This window comes from Phodopus roborovskii, unplaced genomic scaffold, assembly GCF_943737965.1.
Source record: "Phodopus roborovskii unplaced genomic scaffold, PHOROB, whole genome shotgun sequence".
Classification (NCBI taxonomy): Eukaryota; Metazoa; Chordata; class Mammalia; order Rodentia; family Cricetidae; genus Phodopus; species Phodopus roborovskii.
The window spans coordinates 10,098,239-10,123,593 of NW_026126434.1; the positions used below are offsets into that span (position 1 = coordinate 10,098,239).

A 25,355-nucleotide genomic window follows, 5' to 3' on the forward strand; every position below is an offset into this window, starting at 1 on the left:
GCACAAGAATGTGTGAGAGCAAATGTCTGCACACAGGAAACCAATGTGGAAACTTCCCAACTCCACCTCCAAGACAGTGACTACTATGTCTTCATGGGAGTAACCACAAAAAAGCCAATGTTCAGCAGCTTCCTAAAGAATGCCACCAGACCAGTTACCAACCTAGAAGGAATGCTTGGGAAGAAGTTAATGCTCAAATCACAATCGAATATCTATAAAACATGACAGACAAACCATTCCAGGAAATGCAATTCATAGGGCAGAAGATAACCAGCCTGTAAAAGCAAATGAGACTTTCGATTAGACATGGCATAAACCCAAGTGCACAGGGATGGAGAGATACCTCAGGGTTGAAGAGCCCTGTGTTCAATTCTCAGCACCCACATGGCATCTCAAAACTGTCACTCTAGTGTGTGTGGGGTGGGTGGTGGTAGGGGGATCTGATGCCCTTTTCTGGACTCTGGGAGCAGCAGGCATGCACATGACACATAGGCATACATGCAAGCAGAATATCCATACACATAAAATAAGTAAGCATTTAAAGACAAAAACAAAATAAGGTTGAAAACAACAAACAAGCAAGTGAAAAATGAACAGGAAAAGCAGAAGAAAACTAGGAGCTAAAAGCCACAGGGAAGGGCCCACTGGCCACATACAGAATTGAAATCTGGCAAAAGGCTGTTGTTCCTTTTGCTTGAAATGAAGTGACCCTCTTCCATTTTTTGTTTGGTTGGTTTTTGGTTTTTCCAGAAAGGGTTTCTCTGTGTAACAGCCTTAGCTGTCCTGGAACTCATTCTGTAGACCAGGATGGCCTCGAACTCACAGAGATCCTCCTGCCTCTGCCTCCTCAGTGCTAGGATTAAAGGCATTCACCACCACTACCTGGCTACTTACAGAATTCTAAAAATTAAAGGGTGTTAGGGTTACAGCTCTATAGCAGAGCATTTTCTTTGCATGGCCAAAGTCCTAGGGTTTGATACCAAAAGAACCAATCCCCTGCCTCACTGTGGATTTTCCTGCAAAGACTCATCAGTGTCACTGTATGCACTTAAAGGTGTATGACTTCACTGACGGCTCCTCCCTCCTTCCCGGAAAGGCTCAGCTAACCCTGTGGAGCAAGGACAAAAAAAAATGTAAGAGTTGAGGATGGCGAGGTGTGCTGTGTAATGCTGTCCTCTGGGACATGACATGTCTACTGCACATCAACTCAGATCAACTTGCACAAGACCTGTACAAGATCAAGCCAGTTAAAAATTCCAGCATGGAGCGTGAGAAGCTCCTGAGGCCCCTAGCTCTAGCTAAGGAGCTATTGGCAGTTGATGGCTGCTGGGCAAGGGAAGTCACTTTTCTTTTCCATGCCCTAGTGGATGGTTCTATATCCAATGCACATGAGCACTAACTAGATTCAAGGGATTAAAAAACAATAAGAGGACATAAGTGGGGAGGGAGATGTGACAGGGGAGTGGGTGAAGTTGAGGAGGGTAGGGAGGGATGGGTATGGACAAGATACATGGTATACAATGTATGAAAAATTCAAATGATAATAAAGAAAGTCACTGGATTATAAACCCTAAGCCCTGTTAAGTACCGGTCACTCCAGCAAGATCACACGAAAAGCAAAGAGGTGATATTCAATCTTTGGGCAGATTCTAAGACAGTAGTCTTTTTTGTTTGTTTTTGAGACAGGGTTTCTCTGTGTAGTTCTGGCTGTCCTAGAACTTGCTCTGTAGACCAGGCTAGCCTCGAACTCACAGAAATCCACCTGCCTCTGCTTCCCAGTGCTGGGATTAAAGGCATGTGCCACCACTTCCCAAAGTAAGACAGTAGTTTTAAAGGACAAACAATAAATATGCTAGAAACAATTTCTTAAATTTGGTCTTCAGGCTGGAGATGGCTCAGTGGTTAAGAGTACTTACTGTTCTTCCAGATGGCCTGAGTTCAGACCCTGGCACCCACATGGTGGCTCACACACACATACCTGCAACTCCAGCACCTAGGGATCTGATGCCCTCTTCTGGCTTCTACAGGCATGCACACAAGTAGCATACATTCACACAAATACACGTAACAATGTAAGTTAAAATGTTTTAAAATATTTGGTCGTTATCAAAGAATTAAAAAGATAAATGTCTTCAAGGCTCAATTCTACATGGACAGATATTTAGAGAGTAATGGTAAGTCTGTGTTTATAAAAACTCAGGTTTCTAGTCAGTAATGGTGCATGCCTTTAATCCCAGTGCTTGGGAAGCAGCAGGAAGATCTCTTGGAGTTCCAGGACAGGTTCCAAAGCTTCACAGAGAAACCCTGTCTCAAAACAAACAAACAAAAACAAAAAAGAAAAGGGTTCTACAGTCTAAAGCTTTCCGGGGAGGAAACTCTTAGCATGATACATATGCTTGTCTCTCAGCAAGCTTTGCCTCTCCATACATGTATGCATCAAACATGTTTGCTTCTGTTTTTGAGATACAGTCTCATTTTGGAATTGGTACATGGACCAGGCTGGCCTCAACTCAAGAGAGCCACCTGCCTCTGCCTCTAAATGTATTTGATCTAGACAGACCATGACTGCATTATGATGGTTTGGGCATGAGACTGACCATTTGTGCTGACAGAGCTGTGTATCTTCAGTTCACAGGAAGTTATCATCAAAAGACCTAGTGTCATGCTGTACATGTGGACTCGCCCACAGATATAATATGCAAACTAAGACACTGGCTATTTAATTGCAGCCTCACACGTACTAACCACCTTTCTTTACGTCCCCAGATCTGTAGTGACAGGACTGAGGTCACTATCTGTACCTCACAAAGGGCTCTCAGCCAGGTACCTCAAAGCACATCAGAGAACTGCCAGGGAGAATGAAAACTATGCTTTAGAAAGGATACAATCATGGTTAAAATGAAATGAACACATGGGAATTAACATAAGCCCACAAAAAAATGGTGACAGCCAAACAGTAACACGACCAAGCTGCTCTCCTTGTGACAAGTAAAGCTCTCTGAGATCAGCCCAGCATCACTCCAATCAGTTTCCCTGTGTGTTCTCAGTGGCATCTACAGTCTCTTCTGCTAAACCGCACACACAGCCTCCTCCTGCCCTTGAGAAGGAAAAGGGAAGGGAAAGAGCCTTCTTCAGCTAAGCACCAAGCAGTCCTTCCTTCTTAAGAGCCCCGCCCTTCATGGCCCACCAGAACCAGAGGCTTTGGGACATTTAACTTGCTCATTGTAAAGCACCCCTGTATGCTTCAGTTCATGGGAATTTTTTTGAGACCACACAGACAAGAATTATTCTAAGTCACAGAGGAAAGTAATTCTAGAAAGTGGAGCTGTCGAGCACAGGATACCCATGCATTCTCCTAGGCACTTCACTCCTTCACCCACAGGGAAAGAGGAGCACTTCTCAGCCTTTGATCCCATGAAGACAGAGCTCTGAGAGGAAGCCTGCCATGAAGGTAAATGCCATCCTGACTCAGAACCGAAGAAAAGCGGAGACACATGATTACCACAGCACATCTGGCTGCTCTTGTTCTCTGAGCCTCTGCCTGGACTCAGCAGCTTGGATCAACACCTGCTCAGGGAACTGGTTTAATTCTCAGAATGACCTGAGAGTTCCATTTTCAGGCAGAATGGCCCAAACCTTCAGGCTCCTTTAGGAAATACTTGTGGTGGGCAGGTTGAGACTAAACAGCCTACTGGCACTTAAGCAGCTCTGAGTACAGTGCCCACTCCTTCACAGGCGTCATGCTGAAAAAGGCAGAACCATGTCTGTCCAAGGCCTGAGTGGATGCCTTTAAATTCCTAGCTTAACCAGGGCAGATGGAGACCACTATGCAATAGACTGGTCTTTAAACATGGGTGATTTGACAGCACCTTCCTTCCTGGAGCTAACTTTTCCCATCGCTTATCTCTGTATGTGTGTGCATTCATTTCTACAGTCAGACTGCTTCCACGCTAGCGCACACACTGTGGCTACAGCAGTACACTAGAGACACAAGTGTCCTTGCCCTGCTGAGCTGTACTCCATCTTGTTAGTAGGTATTTCTGGCTTCTAGAACATTCTCTGGTAGTGAGCGAAATAGAGAGCATGTGTCGAAGAATTCCATCCATGACACAACATCCTCAACAACAGGCAATCCTAATAATCCCTCAAACTGAGGTGATGTCTCGAAGGGTCTCTGAAACAGCAGTGTCTTGTGGCTACTCTATAAAAGGCCATTATGAACAGTTAGGTAAAACCTTGAAGACACTATTTTTTTTTTTTTCTGTTTTTTCCCAAGACAGTTTCTCTGTGGCTTTGGAGGCTGTCCTGTAACTAGCTCTGTAGACCAGGCTGGCCCCAACTCACAGAGATCCACTTGTCTCTGCCTCCCAAGTGCTGGGATTAAAGATGTGTGCCACCAATGCCCAGCTGAAGATACTATTTTAAAGGTTGAAATAAGTAGTTTAGGAATTTACTTTTCTGTGGGGGGGGGGGAAGAGGGGAGTGCAAGATGGCCACAATCCTATCACAGGCAGTGAATGCCATGTGCATAAGGATTTAAAATCGATTTTTATTTGCAAAATTAAAAAAAAAAAAAAAAAACTAGTCAGAGTTGGGGTCCTTTTTCTTTCTTCTTGTCCCTGCTTTTTCTTTGCCAAGTTCTGGTCGTTGTGTCAGCCACTCTTTCTGGAGCTGCTTCAGCATGTCTGCAGTGAGGAGTCCTTGCTGCACCAGCCTGGAAGCAAGGGGCAGGTCCTTGGCACTGGGGCTGAGTGGCTCTGTGGCTTTACCCCCTGTACTTTTGGTGCCACGTGTCCTTTTTGCTGGGCTCTTTAAGGTTCCTGACAAATGTGACTGGTTCCCTAGTGGTAAAATCTCCAGATTCAAAAGCTTGCGTGACTCAGAAATTTTAATCAGTTTGGTGATGTTGTGAACACCATCTTGGATAATGGCATCCAGTTCTTTCTGAAGACCTCGAACAAGGTTGGAGTCTGGGAACATATCCATAAATCGGTAGCTGAAAAAAGAACAAAGAGCCAACTGTAACAACCTACCTACATTTTAAAACAAAGATTAAGTTAACAGGCCAGAAGCCTTGTTAAAATGCATGATCTGGGCTGCTGAGATGGTTAGAGTCACAGGGCCACATAAAAACAAGGAAGTAGAGAATCAGCTCCACAAAGTTGGCCCCTGAAACACAATGCACCCTAGCATGTGCATTTCCCATCTAGCCCATCATATAAACACGTACATGCACACACATAGCAATAGTTTTTTTTTTTTTTTTTAATGAGACTGTAAGTCTAGACGGAGTTGAGGTTCTTCCCTTCTAAATAGTTCCCAATGGACACTACTCTTTCATTAGCAAAAGTCTTTTCAGGAAAGAGTATAAACCAAACCCAAGCACCTTCATATAAAGCATGATAAAAGGGGCTGGAGATATGGCTAGCAGTTAAGAGCACTGGTTGCTCTTCCAGAGGTCCTGAGTTCAATTCCCAGCAACCACATGGTGGTTCACAATCACCTGTAATGAGATCTGGTGCCCTCTTCTGGCCTGCAGGCATACGTGCAGGAAGAACACTGTATACATAATAAATAAAGCTCTAAAGAACATATAATAGAGAGCACCCAGCGAGTGGTGTTTAAAGAGCAAAAATTCACTCACAAGTGAGTTAGAAAACTGAGAGCATAGAGAGGGAAAGGGTTGATACCTCAGCCACAGGTAGAGATCAAAGACATCATGGACAGCTTCAAGATCCATGAGGTCTTTAATATTCTTAGGCGGAAGCAAAGGCCACTTGATGTACCGACGTAACCATGCAAAGGTCAGCGGCTCATTCCTGCTGTACTGCCTGGCAAACTGAGAGGAAAGAACAGAGTTTGGTAACATAACCGGAATCCTCTTAGACCTAGTTAGGAAGAAAAAGGAGGTGCAACCTGTTAACTGTGGCTGTTTCAAAAGACAAGCTGGTTTCCTTCCTGCTTAACACTTTCCTACATTAAAAAAAAAAACAAAAAAACAAAAACAAAAAACATTTAATACTTTATAACGGTTTATTTAGTTCAAACAAGGACCTTTTCAGGGCAAGCTGGCCTCATATTACTAATCAAGAGAGATCTTGAATTCTTGATTCTCTTGCCTCCATCTGGGCACTGGGGTTATGAGTGTGTGCCACCATGTTCAGCTTAAAATGTTTGTTTAAAATTAAAATGGGGGGCTGGAGAGATGGCTCAGCTATTAAAAGCTAGGATCACAACCAAAAATATAAAATTAAAATGGGCCAGCAAGACTGACTCCTTGGGTAAAAGCACTCACTGATAAACCTAGTGGCCTGAGCTCAGTCCCCAGAATCCACATGGTAAGAGAACTGGTTTCTCAAAACCACCATCCTAAGTGGCATCCTAGGCCATCAGCAGACTGAGCTTATAGTTCAGTACAGATGAGGTAGCAGAATAGGAAAAACCTCCAGATTTCACAGGTTCCAACAGAAGGCCTAAACAATGCTGGCTTGTACTCTTCTAGGGTCCTCCCTCCCTGGCAGAGATTCTTGCTCTATTGGAATTATTGTCTGATGAATGGTGTACACAGGATCAAGGCCACAGGAAGTGGCTCCAGTCATGTGAGCATGCAGTAGTTGAGGACTACCCCATAATCTCCCCCTTATCCTGGCTTTCCCACCAAAGACATTCTTCCAGTAAAATGCTTGAACACAGACCTCAAAGGCACACTGTTAAGGGAAAAGGAAAAAGAAAGTTACAGAATAATTCATTATAACATTTATAGGAAAACACCCACAAAACAGAACTGGAATTCCTACACGTACATGCACGCAGGTAGATACCGTGAGAAATAACTGTAACAGCAGGTGTTCCAGAGGCCTGAGACTGGGGATGGCAGACAGTTTTAACCTTTCCATAATAAGCTAATTTGGCATGAAAAATATTTGTTTATTATTTATATAATTGTACAATAATGTAAAAGGTAAATTCAAAATACATTGATTTGAAAGAGAGCTGGTAAACAGAATGCTAAGGCCTATGGTGAAGATGGCAAGAAGTCCAGAGAAGAACCCTGAGTTTAGTGACATGAGGTGAGCACTCAGGGTGATGCAGCAGGCACTTAAGGACCCAATACAGTTCAGTGCTACTGTCCTTTCTCTCAGAATCCTGTGCTCCTCACAAGTCAAACCACAGCCCAGAGCAAATGGACAAGAAGAGGTGCCAGGCAGTGGTGACGCATGCCTTTGATCCCAGCACTCAGAAGGCAGAGGCAGGAGGATATTTGTAAATTTGAAGCCAACCTGGTCAACAGAGCAAGTTTCAGGACAGGCTCCAAAGCTACAAAAAAACCCTTTCTTCAAACCCTCCCCTGCCCCCCACCCCTCCAAAAAAGGAAACAAGCACAGTTAAGGAAATGAATACCACCGCCACCACCAAACTCTAGTCCCTCCAAGCACTTATTTAACTGTATTTCAGCTTTTTCACAGTGGCTACCATCCAGGCCCACATACAAAGCATGGTTAGCTTTTAAAAATTACCAAGTCACTTTATGTTTAAGTTTCTGCAGTTTCCTATATTTAGTGTACTCTCCCAAGTGCTTTCTTTTAGTGGACAAAGTATTAGTGGATCAACCTGGAACAACTCTAAATAGCATAGAGCTAAAGACATACCTGTAACAGTGAAGAGCAGACAAAAGGCTGTTTCTTGTTGATCGGGGCTGTGCAGAACACATACCTCACCCGTAGACTTAGTGGAATATGCTGGATTAACTCTGCAGAGAACTTAAAATCATCCATATTGCAGACAAAATACTGCCCATCAACTTGTGCAAAGTCTACAAAAATATCCTGGGAGAAAATACATATGAATTTACTGGTCTGCCTGGATGTGAATATCCATCCCACTGTGTATGAATAAAGAATTCAAGCCCACAAAACACAACCTCTTTAATCCCTAGCAGACCTGAGGAGAGGCATGCCTCGATCCTCTCTAAAGCTAAGACATTTCTCCTATGGCCTTCCTAACTCGCTTTTCTTTTCTTTTCTTTTGGTTTTTCGAGACAGAGTTTCCCTGTGTAACAGCTCTGGCTGTCCTAGAACTTGTTTGGTAGACCAGGCTAGCCTTAAACTCAGAGATCCACCTGCCTCTGCCTCCCGAGTGCTGGGATTAAAGGTATGTGCCACCATTGCCCAGATCTAATCTGTATTTCTTTTTGAAGCTCACTATGCCATCCCTCCCCCCTTCAGGCTAGCCTCCAACTCCAGGGACTCCAGCTTTAATGTCCTGACACTGGGCTTACAAGTGTACACTGACACATCCAGCACTCCCAGACTTCGGAAGTTTTCACCAGAAATATAAATTTCATGGGCAGCATCTGCACAAAGGTGAACCATCCATTACTGTCCATGCAGTGAGCCAGTACTGACATGGCATTTCAACAATTTTAGAAGAAAAAAATTAAAAGAGCTTCCACCTACGATGAGATTGGACAGCGTTGTCTCAGGAAGATGGTAAGCAAACATTTCAATCTGCTCAGCAGTTGGGTGAAGACCGGCTGCCTATAGAAATAAGACAAGATGACAATAAGCTGAATTTTCCCCTTCATTTTTGAATGGCATTTTCTTCTTCTGAAACAATGCCCTACATTAGGCTAGGTTCTTACCAAATGAATCCCATGCCAAGAATTTCAGTAATACAGAGAAAAGGACATGACCATGTACACTATTTACTGCAATTAGAAAAGCTGACAGGATTATTTAATGGAAATGACAGATTATGCAGCCTTCTGCTATATTTCAGTCAGAGTACTAGAATATATATCCAACAGAAAAAAAAAAGGCTTTCAAGGATGAAACATTTTCCAAACTGTAGTTTTCTCTATTGAATAAAAATGGACAAGAAATCCAAAATGGCCGAAAGACACTTAAGAAAGTGCTCAACATCCTTAGCCATCAGAGAAACGCAAATCAAAACAACTCTGAGATACCACCTTACTCCTGTCAGAATGGCTAAAATTAGAAACACCAATGACAGCTTATGCTAGAGAGGATGTAGAGAAAAGGGAAACACTCCTCCACTGCTGGTGGGAGTGCAAACTCGTACAGACACTTAAGAAATCAATATGGCAATTCCTCAGGAAAATGATAATCAGTCTACTACAAGATTCAGCAATTCCACCCTTAGGCATATACCCAAAAGATGCTCATTCTTACAAGGACATCTGTTTAACTATGTTCATAGCAGAATTATTTGTAATAGCCAGAACCTGGAAGCAACCTAGATGACTCTCAACTGAAGTTGGATAAAGAAAAGGTGGTACATTTACACAATGGAATACTATTCAATGGGAAAAAAACAAGAGAATCTTGAAATTCCCAGGCAAATGGATAGAACTAGAAGAAAACATCCTTAGTGAGGTAATCCAGTCACAAAAAGAAAAACATGGTATGTACTCACTCATACATAGATTTTAGACATAGAGCAAAGGATTATCAGCCTACAATCCATACCACCAGAGAAGCTAGGAAACAAGGAGGACCTAAGAGAGACATACATGTCCCCCGGAGAAGAAGAAAGGGACAAGATTTCCTGAACAAATTGGGAACATGGGGGTGGAAGGGAGGAGGAAGGGGAGAAAAGGAGGGGAGAGGAAGGTATGAGGGAACAGGAAGACTGAGTCATGTCACCAGCCTCCATCCCCATCATCTCACATATAGTTCCTTTCATACCATCTTACTGACAAAAAAAAAAAAAAAAAAAAAAAAGTAATGTGAATTTCTAGAAACTTAAGTTAGCTTGCTTTAAAATATGATCCAATAGCCATATACTGACTCAGTCCTCACTTGCAATAGTATAACTCAGGGCTAAGTTTCTTCTCTAGTCAAATAGTTCTCCACTTAATGACATGAATCTATGTGCACCCAAGCAAGGAAAATCAGGCCGCCTAAACCTGCTGAATACATATCTTTCACTTATACATAACTCTCTGTCTAAGAGGTATTGATGGCTCTCTAATAAAACACCAGAGGAAAGTGTATTTATTTATTTTTAAATTACGTTGATGGGAGGTGGTGTGTGTGCTGCCTATCATGGGTGCTGAGAACCAGTCTCAGGTGTTCTGCAAAAGCAGTGTGCACTCTCTTTTGACTACTGAGACGTCTCCAGCCCCAAGGAGAGCTGTCTTGACATGGTTTCCCCAGCTCAAGCTGCCCTTCTGTTTCCACGACTTTGAGGCAAGAGACTAGGGAAGGAGCGACTGTCCTGCATGCAGCAGGAGCAGTGACATATTAAGCCTTACCTGTATGGGATCCACAGGTCTATTCAAAATCTCCTTCAATAAGGCCAAGTCCTCTCGGTGCATCGTTGTGACCTGTCCCTCTTTAAAGTGTGAGCTGAACCTGCCAGCTCTGCCAGCAATCTGCAGAGCTTGGGAGGTGGTGATTGGCTCTAGTTCCTTCTCTCCCTTTTCATTGATGCTGGGCTTTATAAGGGAGTAAAAAATAATTCTCCTTATGCTCCTGAAATAGAAATAAAAGTGACCCCACAGACTATTCACAGCCCTGTTGCTTGGGTCATCACAGGTGTTCTCAGTCCAACTCTCATTTAAGTCACAATGGGGCTGAATAGATGGCTCAGTAGTTAAGAGTAGTGGCTGCCCCTCCAGAGGACCCTAGAGCTCTAGTCACAGCACTCACATGGTAGCTCACAATCATCTGCGGGATAAGACACCTCCAACTGTACCATGCACACAAGTGTTGTGTACAAAAACATCAGGCAAAAAACCATACACATAAAATTTAAAAAAAATATTTTGTCTCCCTACACAGTCCTTGGCTTCTAGAAACTATGTAGAGCGTGCTGGCCACAAACTCACAGAGATCCATTTGCTTGTGCCCACTAAGTGTTGGAATTAAAGGCATGTGCCACCACACCTGGCAATTTTTTTTCTTAAGGAGAAAAGCTGAGGCATTGTGGTACACACACCTATAACCCTTGCACTCAGGAAGCTCAGACAGAAAGACTGTTGTGTTTTGAGGACAGAGTAGGCTACACAATGACTTCTAGGACAGCCTGGCTAATAAAATAAAAAAACCCAAAAGATGAAGAAAAAGAATTTGAAACAAGCTTCTCCTCTCCCCCCCCCCCCCCCCCCCTGCTCGGCAGAGGCAGGATCTCTGCAAGTTTGAGGCCAGCCTGGACTACAAATCAAATTCCAGGACAGCCAGAACTGTTACACAAAATTCCTGTCTTGAAAAGCCAAAAAAAAAAAAAAAAAAAAAAAAAGACAGGGTCTAATTTGCAGCTCTGGTTGGCTTGCAACTCAGTATGTAGCCCTCTTGAATTTGTGACTTTCCTGCCTAAGCCTATCAGGTGAGAGGATTACAGACATGTGATATGTGCTACCATGGCCAGCTCTCAAGCAAGATATCTGAATAACTGTGTATATTTACTTAAAATCACCCTTTGAGAGGGAAATTTGTATGATATTAGAGTTTATTAAGCTAAGAAAATGACACCAAATAAAGTGCTCTCACACTATGTCACAGGTTAGCTGTGCTAAGAACAGTGGCACACCCCTCAAGTCCCAGGGACTTGAGGAGCTCCAGCAGAGACTGTCTGGAATGCAGGAGTTGGAGGCCAGTCCAGGCATGTAGTGATACCAACTGAAGGGAGCACTGACTGCTCTTGCAAAGGACTTGGTGATCTATAACTCCAGCTCCAGAGGTTTTGGCCCATTCAGTACTGCACACATGTGACACATGTGCATGACATGCAGATAAAACACATGTAGCTAAGATAAAAAATGTTTAAAAAAAATCAAAACAAACAACAAAAGACAGACTGAGTGGTGGCAAAGAGCTCAAGGTCAGCGAGGCCTACATACTAAACTCAAGGCAGGGCAAGCCTGGACAACCTGGCAAGACTGTTCCAAACACACACGGGAGCTGCCAAAAACTCTTAGTTTTTTGAGTCTCAACAGTCTGGCCACTTTCACTACCTAGAGATAATGAATGAGTGACCCACACTGGAGGCACTTGGATTCTGCATGACTAAAAAACCTAGAATAAATAAAGCAAGGGAACAGCTGATTTGCCCTAGCAGGGGAACACTCCAAACCCAGAGTCCTGCGATATTCTCCTTTATTTCCCAAACAAATATAAAAATATAAAGCTCAAATCTACATTATTAATTTCACCCTAACCAATTAGAAAACTGAAACAAACAAACAAAAAACTGCCATCTAACCCACCATTTATTAAAAACAAATTACTTACAAATTAAGTCCCATGCCAATTGCATCTGTAGCTACCAGGATTTTGCACGGATCATCGGGGTCATTAAACTTTCTTGCTTGAGCAAGTTTGGTCCCTAGAAGGAATAGTTCATGTTAATTCCATTTTTTTCTTACTATGCTTTCTAAACATATCTCAACCTAAATGGCAAATGTAAGCAATTTCACACCAGTCACAGTAGAAGCCAATTATTACCAGGTGGGAGGCTGCCATATATAACAGCGGATTCCAGTCCCCGAATCTCAATCTGTCGGCTCACAGAATAAATATCATTCTTGCTAAAACAGACGATGCAGTCCCCAGGCTGAAGATTATCTAAAGACTCAAGTGCATGATCCAGCATGGAAATGGGGGTAAGCCTTTCATATTTGTGAACCTGCAATAAAGACATACATGCAAAAGTAACACACTCAGGTCAGTACTAGATTAATGAAAAGCTTGCAAGACAGGCAACTGAATTAAAGGCTGGTTAAGCATCAACTTTTAGGAACATATTGAATCATTCATTTGGATGCTGTGATACTCTCAATTTTTGGCACTGCTAAATTAATGATATGTGTCAACTGCCTTAAAGAACTTCTCCAGGACAGTATGGCAGCTTCAGAAAGATTATGGACTGATATTTCCATTTTATGGCAGAGTAAACCAGTCGAATAAAATGTATGAGGTCAGATCTTTTCAGACTTCTGTGGTTTGTTGCAGACAGGGCCCAATGCAGCAAAGTCCAAGATTTCTCCCACTTCGATCTACTCTACCTCCCTCAAAGGACAGCATGAGATTGTTACAGGTCAACTTAAAGCACTTCCACATTTTTGTAAAAGCTAATCTGCACTGTCAGGTGGACTAGATTTAGAATCATTATAGAAACATATCTCTGGGTGTACCTTATGAGAATGTTTACTAAAGGTTGTAACAGCAGGAAAGACCCACCTTAAATGTGAGTAATACCATCCCATGGCTGGGGTTCAGAGAGAATAAAAAGCAAAGCTGGCTGAGCACCGTGTCAGTGGACTCGGAAACTAAGAGCCAAAAGAAGCCCTTTGTGGTGATATCTTGTTTGTACAAATAAAGCATGTCTGAAGATCAGAAGGTGGAGCTTGCCACTAGCTAACAGACAGACAGGAAGTGAGATGGCTGGACAGAGACAGGATTATAGGCTGAGGAAACAGGAACTCTATCTCTTTTCAGCTAGGAAGTAAGGTGTGGCTGTGGCTTGCTCCTTCATCTCTCTGATCTTTCAGCTTTTACCCTTATATATGACTCCAGACTTTTATTATTAAGACCTATTAGAACCCGAGTTATAGCCCTTCCTTTGTTCAACTACTTCGTCTGTCACAGCAATGAGGAAAGCAACAGATACAATTTAGTATCTTATTTAAGAATTCTGAATTCTGGGTAATTTGTAAAGGAAACAAATTTCTTCCTAGTCCACATCTGCAAAATGGATACAAACCAAATCTGGCAATTACATAAATAACAAGGGCCCCAATGTGTGATACAGAGGACTGAGAACAATACAGACTTAGGCTGAGTCTCAAATTCAATAGTCTGACTTACTAAGCTCTACAGACTTAAATCCATTAGCTGTGGATGAAGCTCCATAGCATAAAGCCCTTGGTCCCATTCCCAGCACCACAAGTAAACAAACTTATCTGGCTTAATTCTCCAAAGATTGTTGATACTGAAAGCTAAATGTGATAGTAAATGCCTATAAACCCACCACTCAGGAAATTAAAGGCAGGAGATTGCAATGAATTTAAGGCCAGCCTGAGGTACACAGTGAGACTGTATCTCAAGCAAAAACACAACAAAATAACCTCATCCCCCATACTCTTGGAAGACACAGCTTCTCCACCAGAACTTCACATGAAGTTTAAGAGAATGTATGAGCCAATCAGCTATAGAAAATAAAGGTTTCCTTTTTGATAAGCTCTGATTTCAATTTTCCTTTAAAAAATATTCAGGCTGCATAAGAATAAGGGGTCTCCTCATGCCAACTTCATATACATTGTGGCACTTGCTCACTGTGTGCTAGATGCATAGGTAACCTCTGATTCTGTGAGCCTAGAGTTTCTAAGGAGCCAGTAGACAGGTGCCCTAGATTTGTGGCACAGCCCTTGAAAAAGCAGCCCACAGCCTCTTACCTCTACCTCCTCACCAGTTGTGTACAGAAGCTCAGCGACCAGGTCAATAGCAGCAGATTCTCCACACAAATGGACCTCTTCAGCACAGAGTCCTGTAAATGCACATAAGGATTTACATTATTGTTTTACTCCTAATGGCATTGTAACTCTGTCCAATGTTTTCAGACTCTTTGACCCAAGCCTTCTTTGAAAGAGCAAAGATAGAGGCCAGTTTTATAAATTTACAGGCTTCAGATTGCTCCAAACAAGGCTGACAGCACCATAGGGTAAAGGCCAAGCAGGATGGGAGGCTGGCACTCTGATATTTAATGATGGGTGTTAGTCCTAGGCATGTGTTCTTCAAGTCAGAACTCCATGGAAGCTGAGGTACTTCAAGGAGTATGGGAACTAGCGAGCAGAAATAGCTCCAGGTTCCTTAGCCCTAAGCAGACCTACTTTCACCTACCATCTAACAAGCAACTTGTTTTCAACCTGAAAATGCCTGTCCTACAATATGCTAGGTCAAAACGTATTTCAAACCAAGTGTGGTGGGACTAGCCAATAACCCTAACACTTCACAGGATGAGGCAGGAAGACCTGAAGTTGACCCTGTTTGATGAAAAAAAGAAGAAAATTCATTTAAAAAGTCAGGCAATATATTAGGCATGGTGGTGTATACCTTTAGTCCCAGCACTTGAGAGGCAGAGGCAAGTGGATCTCTATGAATTTGAGGCTAATCGGATCTACAAAGTGAGTTCCAGGATAGCCAAGGTTACTCAGGGAAACTCTTTCAAAAAGCAAAACAGAACAACAACAACAAAAATCAGGCAAGTCAGGAGGTGGTAGCCCATGCCTTTAATCCCAGCACTCAGGAAGCAGTTCTCTATGAGTTCGAGGCCAGCTTGATCTACAAAACTACACAGAGAAACCCTGTCTTGAAAAACCAAAATAACAAATAAATAAATAAATAAAAATCAGACAATACACATTCTTTCGTGCCTGTGAACCTGAACAATTCTACGTCTAGGACCCCCATCATATAAAACAAAAACAAATCAAAAGTAAAAAACTACACTTATCAATAATCCTACTACAGAACTGCTGGTGATGAGAAAAATGTTCAGTACCATGAAACAAATTTCAGTATTGCTTTTCAGTGGACAATACCCAAACATATTCATCTGCACAATATGAAACAACAGAACCAGAAAAAAGCAAACACAAAGTTCTAAGTCCTTAAAACTGATATGGACCGTATCAAGATATTAACAGTGACTAAATATGGCAAGACATACTTTCTTTTTCCTTAAGGTAGCCCAGGCTGGCCCCGAACTTGCTGTGTAGTCCACGATTCTCTCAAGTCCTGATGGTCCTCCCCCCAACTGCTGGATAACAGGAATGTTCTATCACACCCAGTTAATGTAGTTCTGGAAATCAGACCCAGGGTTTCATGCATGGCTTGATGGCAGGCACTCTACAAATGAACCAAGTCCCCAAACTCAAACTTCAACTGTTCTTGGTGCTAAGGATTATACTCAGGGTCCTACCACACTAGGAGAGTGCTCTACCATTTCTACTTTAGTTATTTGGTTGTGTTAATTTTATAAATCACAAAATCAGGATATTCTTTCATTCTTAAATAATATTAAAATATAACTTTTCTCAAAAAGAGAAGCAGCAGCTGACTGAAGCAGTAAGAACACTCACCTAGAAGTGCTCTGGTCCAGGCCCATCCTCTGCCCAAGTCTCTAATCATCTGAATTTCATCGATCACAGCCACTTCATCTTAAAACAAAAGAGTCACCATAAGCAATAAAGCCACGTAAACTGCAACACCAGCATCATCACTTGGTGCTCCTTTTCTAGTAGGCTTGTTCTAAGTGGTTTGTTCCTCTTAAGAGAACTATGAGGTTACCCCCTTTTGACAGGAAAGGAAGTGTAGGGCTAATATACAACCAGACTATGTTTGACTTTTTTTTTAAAGACAAGGTTTCACTATGTAGCCCTGGGTATCCTGGAACTCATTATGAGACCAGGCTGTCCTGGAATGCTGGGATCAAAGCACTGGGATTAGATTCCATCCAAGACAAAGGACAACAAGCATTCAGAAGCAAACATGACAAAGTATAGTTTAAAACACCAAGTATTTAGTGTACTATTTTCTTCTAGATTTTTAACTTTTTCATCATAAAGGCCTATATTGAAAACCTCTAAGTCCTAGTTTTCCGAACAGCATATACATACAAGGAGTTGTAACACTGCACATCTCCACAGTACAAGAGACATGGGTGGCTTGTTTCCCCTCAAGCTCAGCTGTCTGTCGCTCTTCACCTGTCACCAAGTCACAGGGTACACCCTGGAATAAGAAAAAACAAAAACAAACAAACAAACAAAAAAAAACAGACTTACCTCTGACTTGAAAATGGTAACAAAAAGTAGCCCCAGATATTTAAAAGGATTCATTCCATTACTATCAACTTATTCAAATAGCTGAATATAATATTCCTAATGCTTTTACTTACTTACACACACACACACACACACACACACACACACACACACGTGCGCGAGCATCTCATGTAGCCCAAGCTGGTCTCAAACTCACTATGTAATCAACTATGATTTAAACTCCTGATCCTCCTATCTCCAACTTTCAAGTCCTGGGATTACCGGCATGCACCAAGGCTCCCAGCTAGTAACTCTGGCTCTGGCTTTGTTTGTCCCCTTCTGTAGCAGTAGACAGTAAGGCCAGGGCTTTGCTCAAGCCAAGCAGGTGTTGCACCGCTGGCTTCTCCTTTCACCTTCACTCTACATTTCAGCATTAATGGAGTTAGCTCAATAGCATGCAGTGTTTCTACACTCAAGAACAGCACTAAGAGTGGAGCCTCTTGAGAAGAAACATCAGTGGTATGCTACACTGGGTTCCAACCATTCTAGACAGGTCTGCAGAGTTCTCCAGAGTAAAAAATGTTCTGTGCTCAATCTGAGAAAATCTAGTCAACAAGTATTTAAAAAATAAAAAGGCTCCAGGAGAAAAAGACAGAATGAGGATTTCTGAAATTAATGTAAACTAGAAAAATAGCCCTATCATGTGAGGATTTAGATGGGATCCTAGGAAGGACCAGGGAGATTATTACTTGAGAACTGGCATGGAAAAATATTTAAATAAAAATATTTTATTTTTTCTTATGCATATGTACATGGTACCTGTAGAGGTGGGAAAGTGTTGGACCCCTTGGAACTTGAGTTTCAGGCACCTTGTGAGCTACCCTACATGTATCCCTGCAAGAGTAGCAAGTACTCTTAACCAGTGAAGCTATTTCTTCAGCCCAACAAAAACACCCTTTCAGAAAAATATTCTAGTTACATTAATTGAAAAAAAAAAAAATACCCACCAAATCTTTGTTCTGAAAACATCCAAAATGTATTGATAAAGTATTATGCATACCAAAAAAGCAATCTTTTTTTAAAATGCGGAATATGAATTATCTAAACCAAACTGGATAACATCATGTCATACTAAGACAATGAAAAGTGGTCCATTTAGTGAACAATACTCAGACCAAAGAACTTTAGTATATTTTGAAACCATGGCTCTAGTCCTGATCAGTAGGTCCAGCTCACAGCATCAAAGTCTAATCCAAAACACCGGGAAGTAAACATCCTGGGGAGCACTATGAGAAGACACGGAGCACTTCAGGGGGAGTCTCAATTTTTTTTTTTTTTTTTTTTTTTTTTTACAAAAAAGGAAATGAAGCACCTGAAGAGTTTGACAGTGGGGTCCTCATCATTTACTGCAATCTTTCTACATGAGATACCCAGCAATATTTACTCTCCTTCCCTGTACTAAGTGTTCTTAATGGTCTCTTGGTTTTCTGAAACAGGAGTTCCCTATGTAGCCACATTCCAAGTGCTGGGATCACAGGGCCTCTTTGTCTCACATTTTCTCTGAATTAAGAATACAGCACAAGGGTGGCATGTCCAGAGTCTAGCATCTCTTCCTCCTGCAGCTGTGTGGGACACCATCACCTTTTATGTCATCAGTGAATTACAATGTACTTTCCCCCCCCCCCACCTCTACCTTCATCCCCACAAAGGAAAATCATCAAGGAAATGAGTAAATAGTTGGTAGTTCACTGACAGCTGCATTACTCTTCTCAAAGATCTCGTGTGCCAGCAGTTTCAAAGGGCCACAGTACACTCCAGACTTTGCTGACAAGTATCTCTGGATTGCATGGTAAGTCTTCCCACTGTTGGTGGGGCCGGAGTGGAATATTATCTTCCGTTGTATGGCTCTGGCTTCAGGGTACCTAAAACATGAGGAAGTAAAGAGCTTAATTCTATTAACCTCGTATCCCATCCTAGCAGACAGTAATTGAAAAACTCAAAGAAGGGATACACAACTACATTAAAATAACAAGACATTCAAGAGTGGCCCTTACTGGGGGGCAGAAACCCCAAATGCAAGGGAAGGGTTAGCTATCTCAAGGATTTAAAAGTGAGTTTAAAATGGTCACATAGATATGCTTGCATTGTTCCCACAACTCTGAACATAAGATCCTAAAGCAAATAGCCCAGTCCTTGTAATTTCAGTATTTATAACTATAGTAACTGAGCCACATGGACTGACTGGTGAGGAGACATGCAAACACAAAATATTGCAGCAACTTTTCTGAGACAGAGACAGCAGGCAGTGACTACACCCGATGGGAGGCAGCACTGGAGATGATCTCATTACATCCCAGCAGGACACAGATAGAACTCAAGCAAAGGACAACAGTTGTTCTGAACAAGCAGGAAATCAGATTTGGAGCTGCTCAAGTAGCTGGAATTTTTTTTTTTTTAAAGATAGGGTTTCTACCTGGCAGTGGTAGTGCACACCTTTTGTGCCAGCACTTGGGAGGCAGAGGCAGGTGGATCTCTGTGAGTTTGAGACCAGCCTGGTCTATAAAGTGAATTCTAGGACAGCCTCCAAAGTTACACAGTGAAATCCTGTCTCAAAAAACAAAACAAAAAAGACAGGGCTTCACATAGCCAAGAATGACTGATATTTTTTTTTCTTTCTTTCTTTTTTTCTCCTTACTTTTTTTTTTTTTTTTTTTTTTTGGAACAAAGTCTATCTATATAGCCCTGGCTATCCTGGAACCCTCTATGTAGGCTAGGCTGACCTCAAACTCAAGAGATGATTCTGAGTGTCGATCTAAAGGTGTAAATCACTATAACCAGCAACTTTGAATTCTTAACTCCCTGCCCGTAGCTCCCAAATGCTGAGATTACAAACATATAGCACCACACCTGGTTTTATGCAGTGCTGGGAATCAAGTCTGAGCTTTGTCCCTGCTAGACAAATGACCTACCAACTGAGCAAACTCTCCAATCTGTATTAGAACTATGTAAGGTGAGGACTAGCAGAGTCTAGAGAGCAGCCCACAGTGCTAAGAGATGCTGCAGCTCTGGCCAAGGGGAAAGAATTATTAACATCCAGGCAGTCCATTAAGACATCAGGACTATAACTTAGAACAATTTTCCAAAAGAAACTTTATCTGAAATCAGTCCTAAGAAAGAAAACCTTAACTCAAGTTTTATCATGATGAAAGGGAGACACCAAAAAAAATGTCTAACAGAATTAATTCCTTTGTTATTTTATTTTGTTTTGCTTTCAGGGAAAACAAAATGTAGACTCTCTAATTTATCATAATAAAAGCATCAACATCAATTTCCCCAAATTAGGAAATGCTATATCAGCAAGCACAAGAACTAACCAGTTGGGTGGTATCCTCAAGTCACTGATTTTACGGAGATCTTCCTTGCATTCCAATACGGGAAATATCTGTTTGGCATGTCTCAAGAAAAATGGAAATAAATCGTCCACGTGAGCTGTAAAACAGCACAGTGCATTAGCAGGATCACTCTTGCATGAAGCTCAAAACCCAACCTCAAACTTGCACTCCTCCCAGTTCAGACCCCCCACTGCTAAGGAAGCTCTTCCTTCCTTCCTTTTTTTTTTTTTTTCTCTTTTGAGACAGGGTTTCTCTCTGTAGCTTTGGCACTCACTGTCCTGGCTGTAGATCAGGCTGGCCTCAAACTCACATAGACCGCCTGCCTCTACCTCCCACATGCTGGCGCTAAAGGTGTGCACCATTATGCCAGGGGAAACCCAATTCTTTTGAGTGAGTCCTGGAGCAAGAGGCCCCATCTTTCTTTGGGACCCCACTTTCTACTTTCCTTCCTTCCCCAAACTTGACTCACATTTCTGACAAAACAAAAAACTAGCTGCCCACTAACGTGTTCTAACTCTCCAGTATAAGTAAGCAAAGGTTAACACACCTTTAATCTCAGCAAATGGGAGGCAGAGGCAGGCGGATCTCTGTGAGTTCGAGGCCAGCCTGGTCTACAGAGTGAGTTCCAGGACAGTCAGGGTTACACAGAGAAACCCTGTCTTGGAAAACAAAATAAAACAAACAAATACACAAAAAGAGCTTGGAAGTACATTAGAGAGATTTGAACTTTTCTTTTTTTGAAATGTTTTGGGTAGAATAGCTGTTGGGGCTTCTACCCAGGGCTTTGTATATGCTAAGCCCACGATCAAATCCTGAGCTATGCTTCCATCCCAGCTCAATGACTTTTTGTTTGTCTGTTTGTTTAATTTCAAAGACCAAAGAAAAGCAAGTAAGCTTCTCCACACCTTAGTGGCCTTGAGAGCAAAGTAGAATGTGTCTCATTTGGCTATGTATCATCAGGTACTCCCTCAATATAAGCTAAAAGCTAAGTATCAGATGCATTTAACACTAAATTAAGACACCAAGACACATGTGGAAATCAAACAATAATGTTTGTTTTTGTTTTAAGACAAGGCCCAGGCTGGCTTGGAACTCAAAGAAATCCTGCCCCAGCCTCCAGAGGGATATGACTAGAGAGCCATCACACCTAGTGACTTGTTTTTCTTTTAGAACAAGAACTTTATGGAGTAGAAAGAAGCAGTGGCAGAAACAGATGGACAGGGCCATGCACTGATTCTACTGGTGTACCATTCCCACTCATGGGATGGGATGGGATGATGGGACAGCGACAGTCTGTGCATGACTTACTGAGGGATTTGACGTAAAGGCACAGTGACCTATGAGGACCCCTATTGACAGCAGTGACTTATTTCATAGAGTACATTGCCAGGACCTATTCTAAAACAAGGAAGCCCCAATAGAGAAATAAACACAGTATAGGAAGTAACAGAAAACACATTCTTCGATATTCTTAAAATTCTCAGGGCTGGTTGGGTGTTGGTGGCCCACGCCTTTAATCCCAGCACTGGGGAGGCAGAGGCAGGTGGATCTCTGTGAGTTTGAGGCCAGCCTGGTCTACAGAACTTCTAGGACAGCCTCTGAAGCAATACAGAGAAAGCTTGTCTTGAAAAACAAAACAAAACAAAAAATTCTCAGGGCTCAGTAAATACAAGGGTTCACGGCACAAGTATGAGGACCTGAGTACAGATCCCAGCACAGACCTAAAAATCTGGGCAAGGCTTCCAACACATCTTTAAACCCAGCTTTGGAAGGGTAAAGGGCAGAGAGACAGGAGGATTGATGGGGCTTGCCAGCCACCAGTCCAGCTCTAGGTTTAGTGAGAGCCAGTGATAGGCTGGACCCTATTGCCTTCCTCTAGTTTCTGCATGAGTACCCAAAGAAGCACACACATACACAACCATTCATTTAAAATTTCCTTTCAGTGGGCTGGAGTGATGGCTCCATGGTTAAGAGTACTGGTTGCTCTTCCAGAGGCTGAGAGTTCAATTCTCAGCACCTACATGGCAACTCATAACCTTCCACACCTCCATTTCTGGGGATCTGACACCTTCCTCTGGCCTCTGTTGGCACTACATGCACACAGTGCACAGATATGTGCAAGCATAACACCCATACACGTAAAATAGAAATAATTTTAAAAAGTCCTCTAAGCAGGCTAAGGAGATAGCTCAGCAAGGAAAGGTACTGCCATACAATCCCAGGAACCTACAGCTGGAAGAAGACAGCAGACTCCCAAAAGTTGTTGTCTTATCTCCAACCAAATAAGTGCCATGGCATACACACACACTTCTCTCCTCTCCTCCCCGAAGCTTAATCTCCCTCTTTCCTCTCTCACATACACAAAACCATTTTTTGTAAAGAATTCTCTAAGCACTTGCCTGCACTGAAGCAGATGTCATTCAAGACAATGTGAATGTCCACATCCAGAGAATGAGACTGCATAATGTAATTTCTAAAGCTTATGAAAGCTTGGTGGAAGAGACGGGCTGTGGAAAACACAAAATCAAAGCATACAAGACAGTCTTTATTTCCACTTTTAATATCAAAGCATACAAAAGCATACAAGCTCCAAGTGCCTATTAACATTTGGGTAGCATAGCTGGTTTGTTACAAGCTGGGCTAAAATTAAAACTAAACAGGACACTGAGGCAGGCTGAGCATGCAGCTCTTGTACTGTGTAGTCTGGCTTGCAAGGTGGGCTTGTGGGTCCAAGAAGGCAAGGAGAGAGACTTTCTTCAGACTACAACTATGAACTATAACTGCATTTATCAAAGTGCAAAGTAAAATGTAACAACTTTATAAAGATGTTATTGGCAGAGCCAGAGAGATAGCTCAGTGGTTAAGAACACTGGCTGTTTTCCAGGAAAATGAGGCCCATACGGTGCCTCACAACCATTTCTAACTCTAATTCTAGGGTATCCAATACTCTCCATAGACACGGCATGAAAGTGGTACACAGTCATATGTACAGGCAAAATACACATAAAAAATTATTTTAAAAAATTAAAAATGTTAAAAAGTTGTTGGCCTTACCATCAAGTCCATAGTCGGCACTCAGTTTTTGAATTTCTTGCCTCTTATAAAACTTGTCTAAGATTTTCTTTACTTCATCTAAAAGAGAGAGAAAAGTTTAACATTTGTTTCCCAATTCAGACACATCTACTAAAAGCAAAAGGAATGTAAAGTCACAACACTAAAGACAGTAGCCTCAGAAAGGATGCAAGAACATGAAGCTCTGAGCTGGTCCCTCTGGGTGAGCTAAACAACGGAGCGTAGGGAAAATGACAGAGTAAAACAACATAGCACCCCTGCTATGCCGCAGACACACAAGGAGAGAATCAACTCCACAGAGGGGGCTTCTAATCACCACTCGGGCCAAAGCTCCCAAGAAGAGGTGGGCTTCACTGCCACCAGTAGTGCCAGGCACCCCTGTCTGAGGACAGCATGGGCTTTTTTTGAAGAGGGAAAAGGTAGAAGGGGAGGAAGGGGAAAGGAGTACTATTTTATTATTAGTTGATTACATTACTAAGAAATGAACCTAGGGCTTTGTACATGCTTGGCAAGTCCTGTAAAGCAGGGCTATAGCCTCAAGCTCATTTAAAAACAAACAAAATCTTAATCTTGGGGTTTTTGTTGTTGTTTTTTGTTTCAAGACAGGGTTTCTCTATGTACCACTTGCTCTATAGACTAGGCTGGCCTCAAACTCACAGACTCACCTGCCTCTGCCTCCCAAGTGCTGGGATAAAAGACATGCACCGCCACTGCCAGGCCTCAAAAACCTTAAGTTGCCCTAACTGGTTTGGAACTCATTCTGCAGCTCAGGATGGCACTGAGCTTGCCATCCCTCTGCCTCAGACTCCCAAGATAAAGTCTCTATTTTAAAGTCATAATAGGAAGCATCAACTTTGCTTTTTAAAGTCAGCTGTCTAAAGGTCGTTCCTGGACAGTTTGTCCTGGAAGACCTATGGTGTTCCTTTAATCTCCAAGTATGTCATTCGGTTGGAGGCACCCTTTCACCTCCTAATCATACACTGGCAAAACCCATCCATATAATCTGAAACCCCATCCCACTGAAAACATTTACTCGTATGTTAAACATTCCCAAACCTAGTTGGTAGGACAAAACCCACTGCCACCCTGTGATAGATACTAAGTTTTCTTTCCACTTCATCTCTGGAACTTGAGACGGTAGGGATGTCTACTACTTTTAGCAAGGACACTTTTATCAACTTCTATCTTGTATTTACATGCCGGTCTACCTCGTGGAAGAGTGTAGCTATTGAGAAATCGGGATGAGACTCGTCGTCTTGGCAACAAGACGGCATCTTAATATTGTTAGACACCCGCATCCAATCAATGGCAAAGAATTCTAAAAGTCCTCACTGTCATCCCTTCACGCCCTCTGAGAATCAGAGAAGCACAAGCGGCGCACCCCTTAAGGTTTCTTAACTCTCTCAACCCAAGAGATAGAGTTTAACAACTCAGAGGGGGAACGGGAAGGGTCAATGCCCCTATAAAGAGAGGTAAGAGTGAATTGGTTCCGAATGCTGAGGGCGCCAAAAAGGAGCCCACACTGCATTCTGCAGGCCCGAGCCTCAGACCATGCCGCTTCGCGGGGCGGGCTCCAACACTCACTCTTGTCTAGAGGCCGAGTGAGCTCCGCGCCCACGTCGCCGTCGGCGCTGGGACCCTGAGGCTTCACTGTCAGTGGCACGAACAAGGACGTGTTCGGGGCTTTGGAGCCACCAGAGGCAGAGGAGGAGGCGGCCAAGCAGGGAACGCGTCCTGGAGCCCCGGGGAAAGACCCCACGGAGGCGCGAAGGGCAGAGCAGGTGGCCGCCCGGGACCCAGCCCCGCGCCCCGCTGGGAGCCGAGCCCACAGCAAGGCACACCGAGGAAAGGACATGAAGGCCAAGGCTCCAACCCGAGCCGGGAGAAGCCCGGCGACTGGGCGCCGAACAGTGACGCGCGCCAGCGCCTGCAGAGCGAAAGGACCCAGAGCGGGCGCAGGGATGTCCCAATGTGCGCCTGACCGTAAAGAAGATGTAAGGGCAGGAAGTTCGCTCTCTTCAGCAAAGAATGCCGTCTGTAAGGTACACTGGAGAAATCTAGATCCCATTCTCTCACTCTTTATGCGGCAATTGGCAGCAGCTTTCTTC

At 42.8% G+C, this 25,355-nt stretch overlaps 1 protein-coding gene across 1 annotated transcript; it reads right to left on the minus strand.

The window, feature by feature from the left end:
• Positions 1 to 4,492: 4,492 nt before the first annotated feature.
• Supv3l1 (Suv3 like RNA helicase) lies at positions 4,493 to 25,102 on the minus strand. Its single transcript, XM_051186793.1, has 15 exons — positions 24,832 to 25,102; positions 23,230 to 23,307; positions 22,575 to 22,682; positions 20,158 to 20,272; positions 18,537 to 18,705; positions 16,640 to 16,751; positions 16,103 to 16,180; positions 14,417 to 14,508; positions 12,468 to 12,648; positions 12,255 to 12,348; positions 10,277 to 10,496; positions 8,457 to 8,537; positions 7,650 to 7,826; positions 5,691 to 5,839; positions 4,493 to 4,996 (listed from the first exon to the last, which is right to left on the minus strand). The coding sequence occupies exons 1-15, from the start codon at positions 25,100 to 25,102 to the stop codon at positions 4,582 to 4,584; spliced, it is 2,340 nt and encodes a 779-aa protein (XP_051042750.1). The 3' UTR covers positions 4,493 to 4,581.
• Positions 25,103 to 25,355: the final 253 nt, after the last annotated feature.

What these genes read in the sequence shown, in the direction of transcription:
- Supv3l1 (XM_051186793.1), bottom strand. Translation starts at nt 25,102, where the DNA reads ATGTCCTTTCCTCGGTGTGCCTTGCTGTGGGCTCGGCTCCCAGCGGGG. An exon ending in TGCCGACTATGGACTTGATG is followed by an intron (nt 22,683 to 23,229) that starts GTAAGGCCAACA and finishes TGTTTTCCACAG; the next exon opens with CCCGTCTCTTCCACCAAGCT. An exon ending in CTGGACCAGAGCACTTCTAG is followed by an intron (nt 14,509 to 16,102) that starts GTGAGTGTTCTT and finishes GTGCATTTACAG; the next exon opens with GACTCTGTGCTGAAGAGGTC.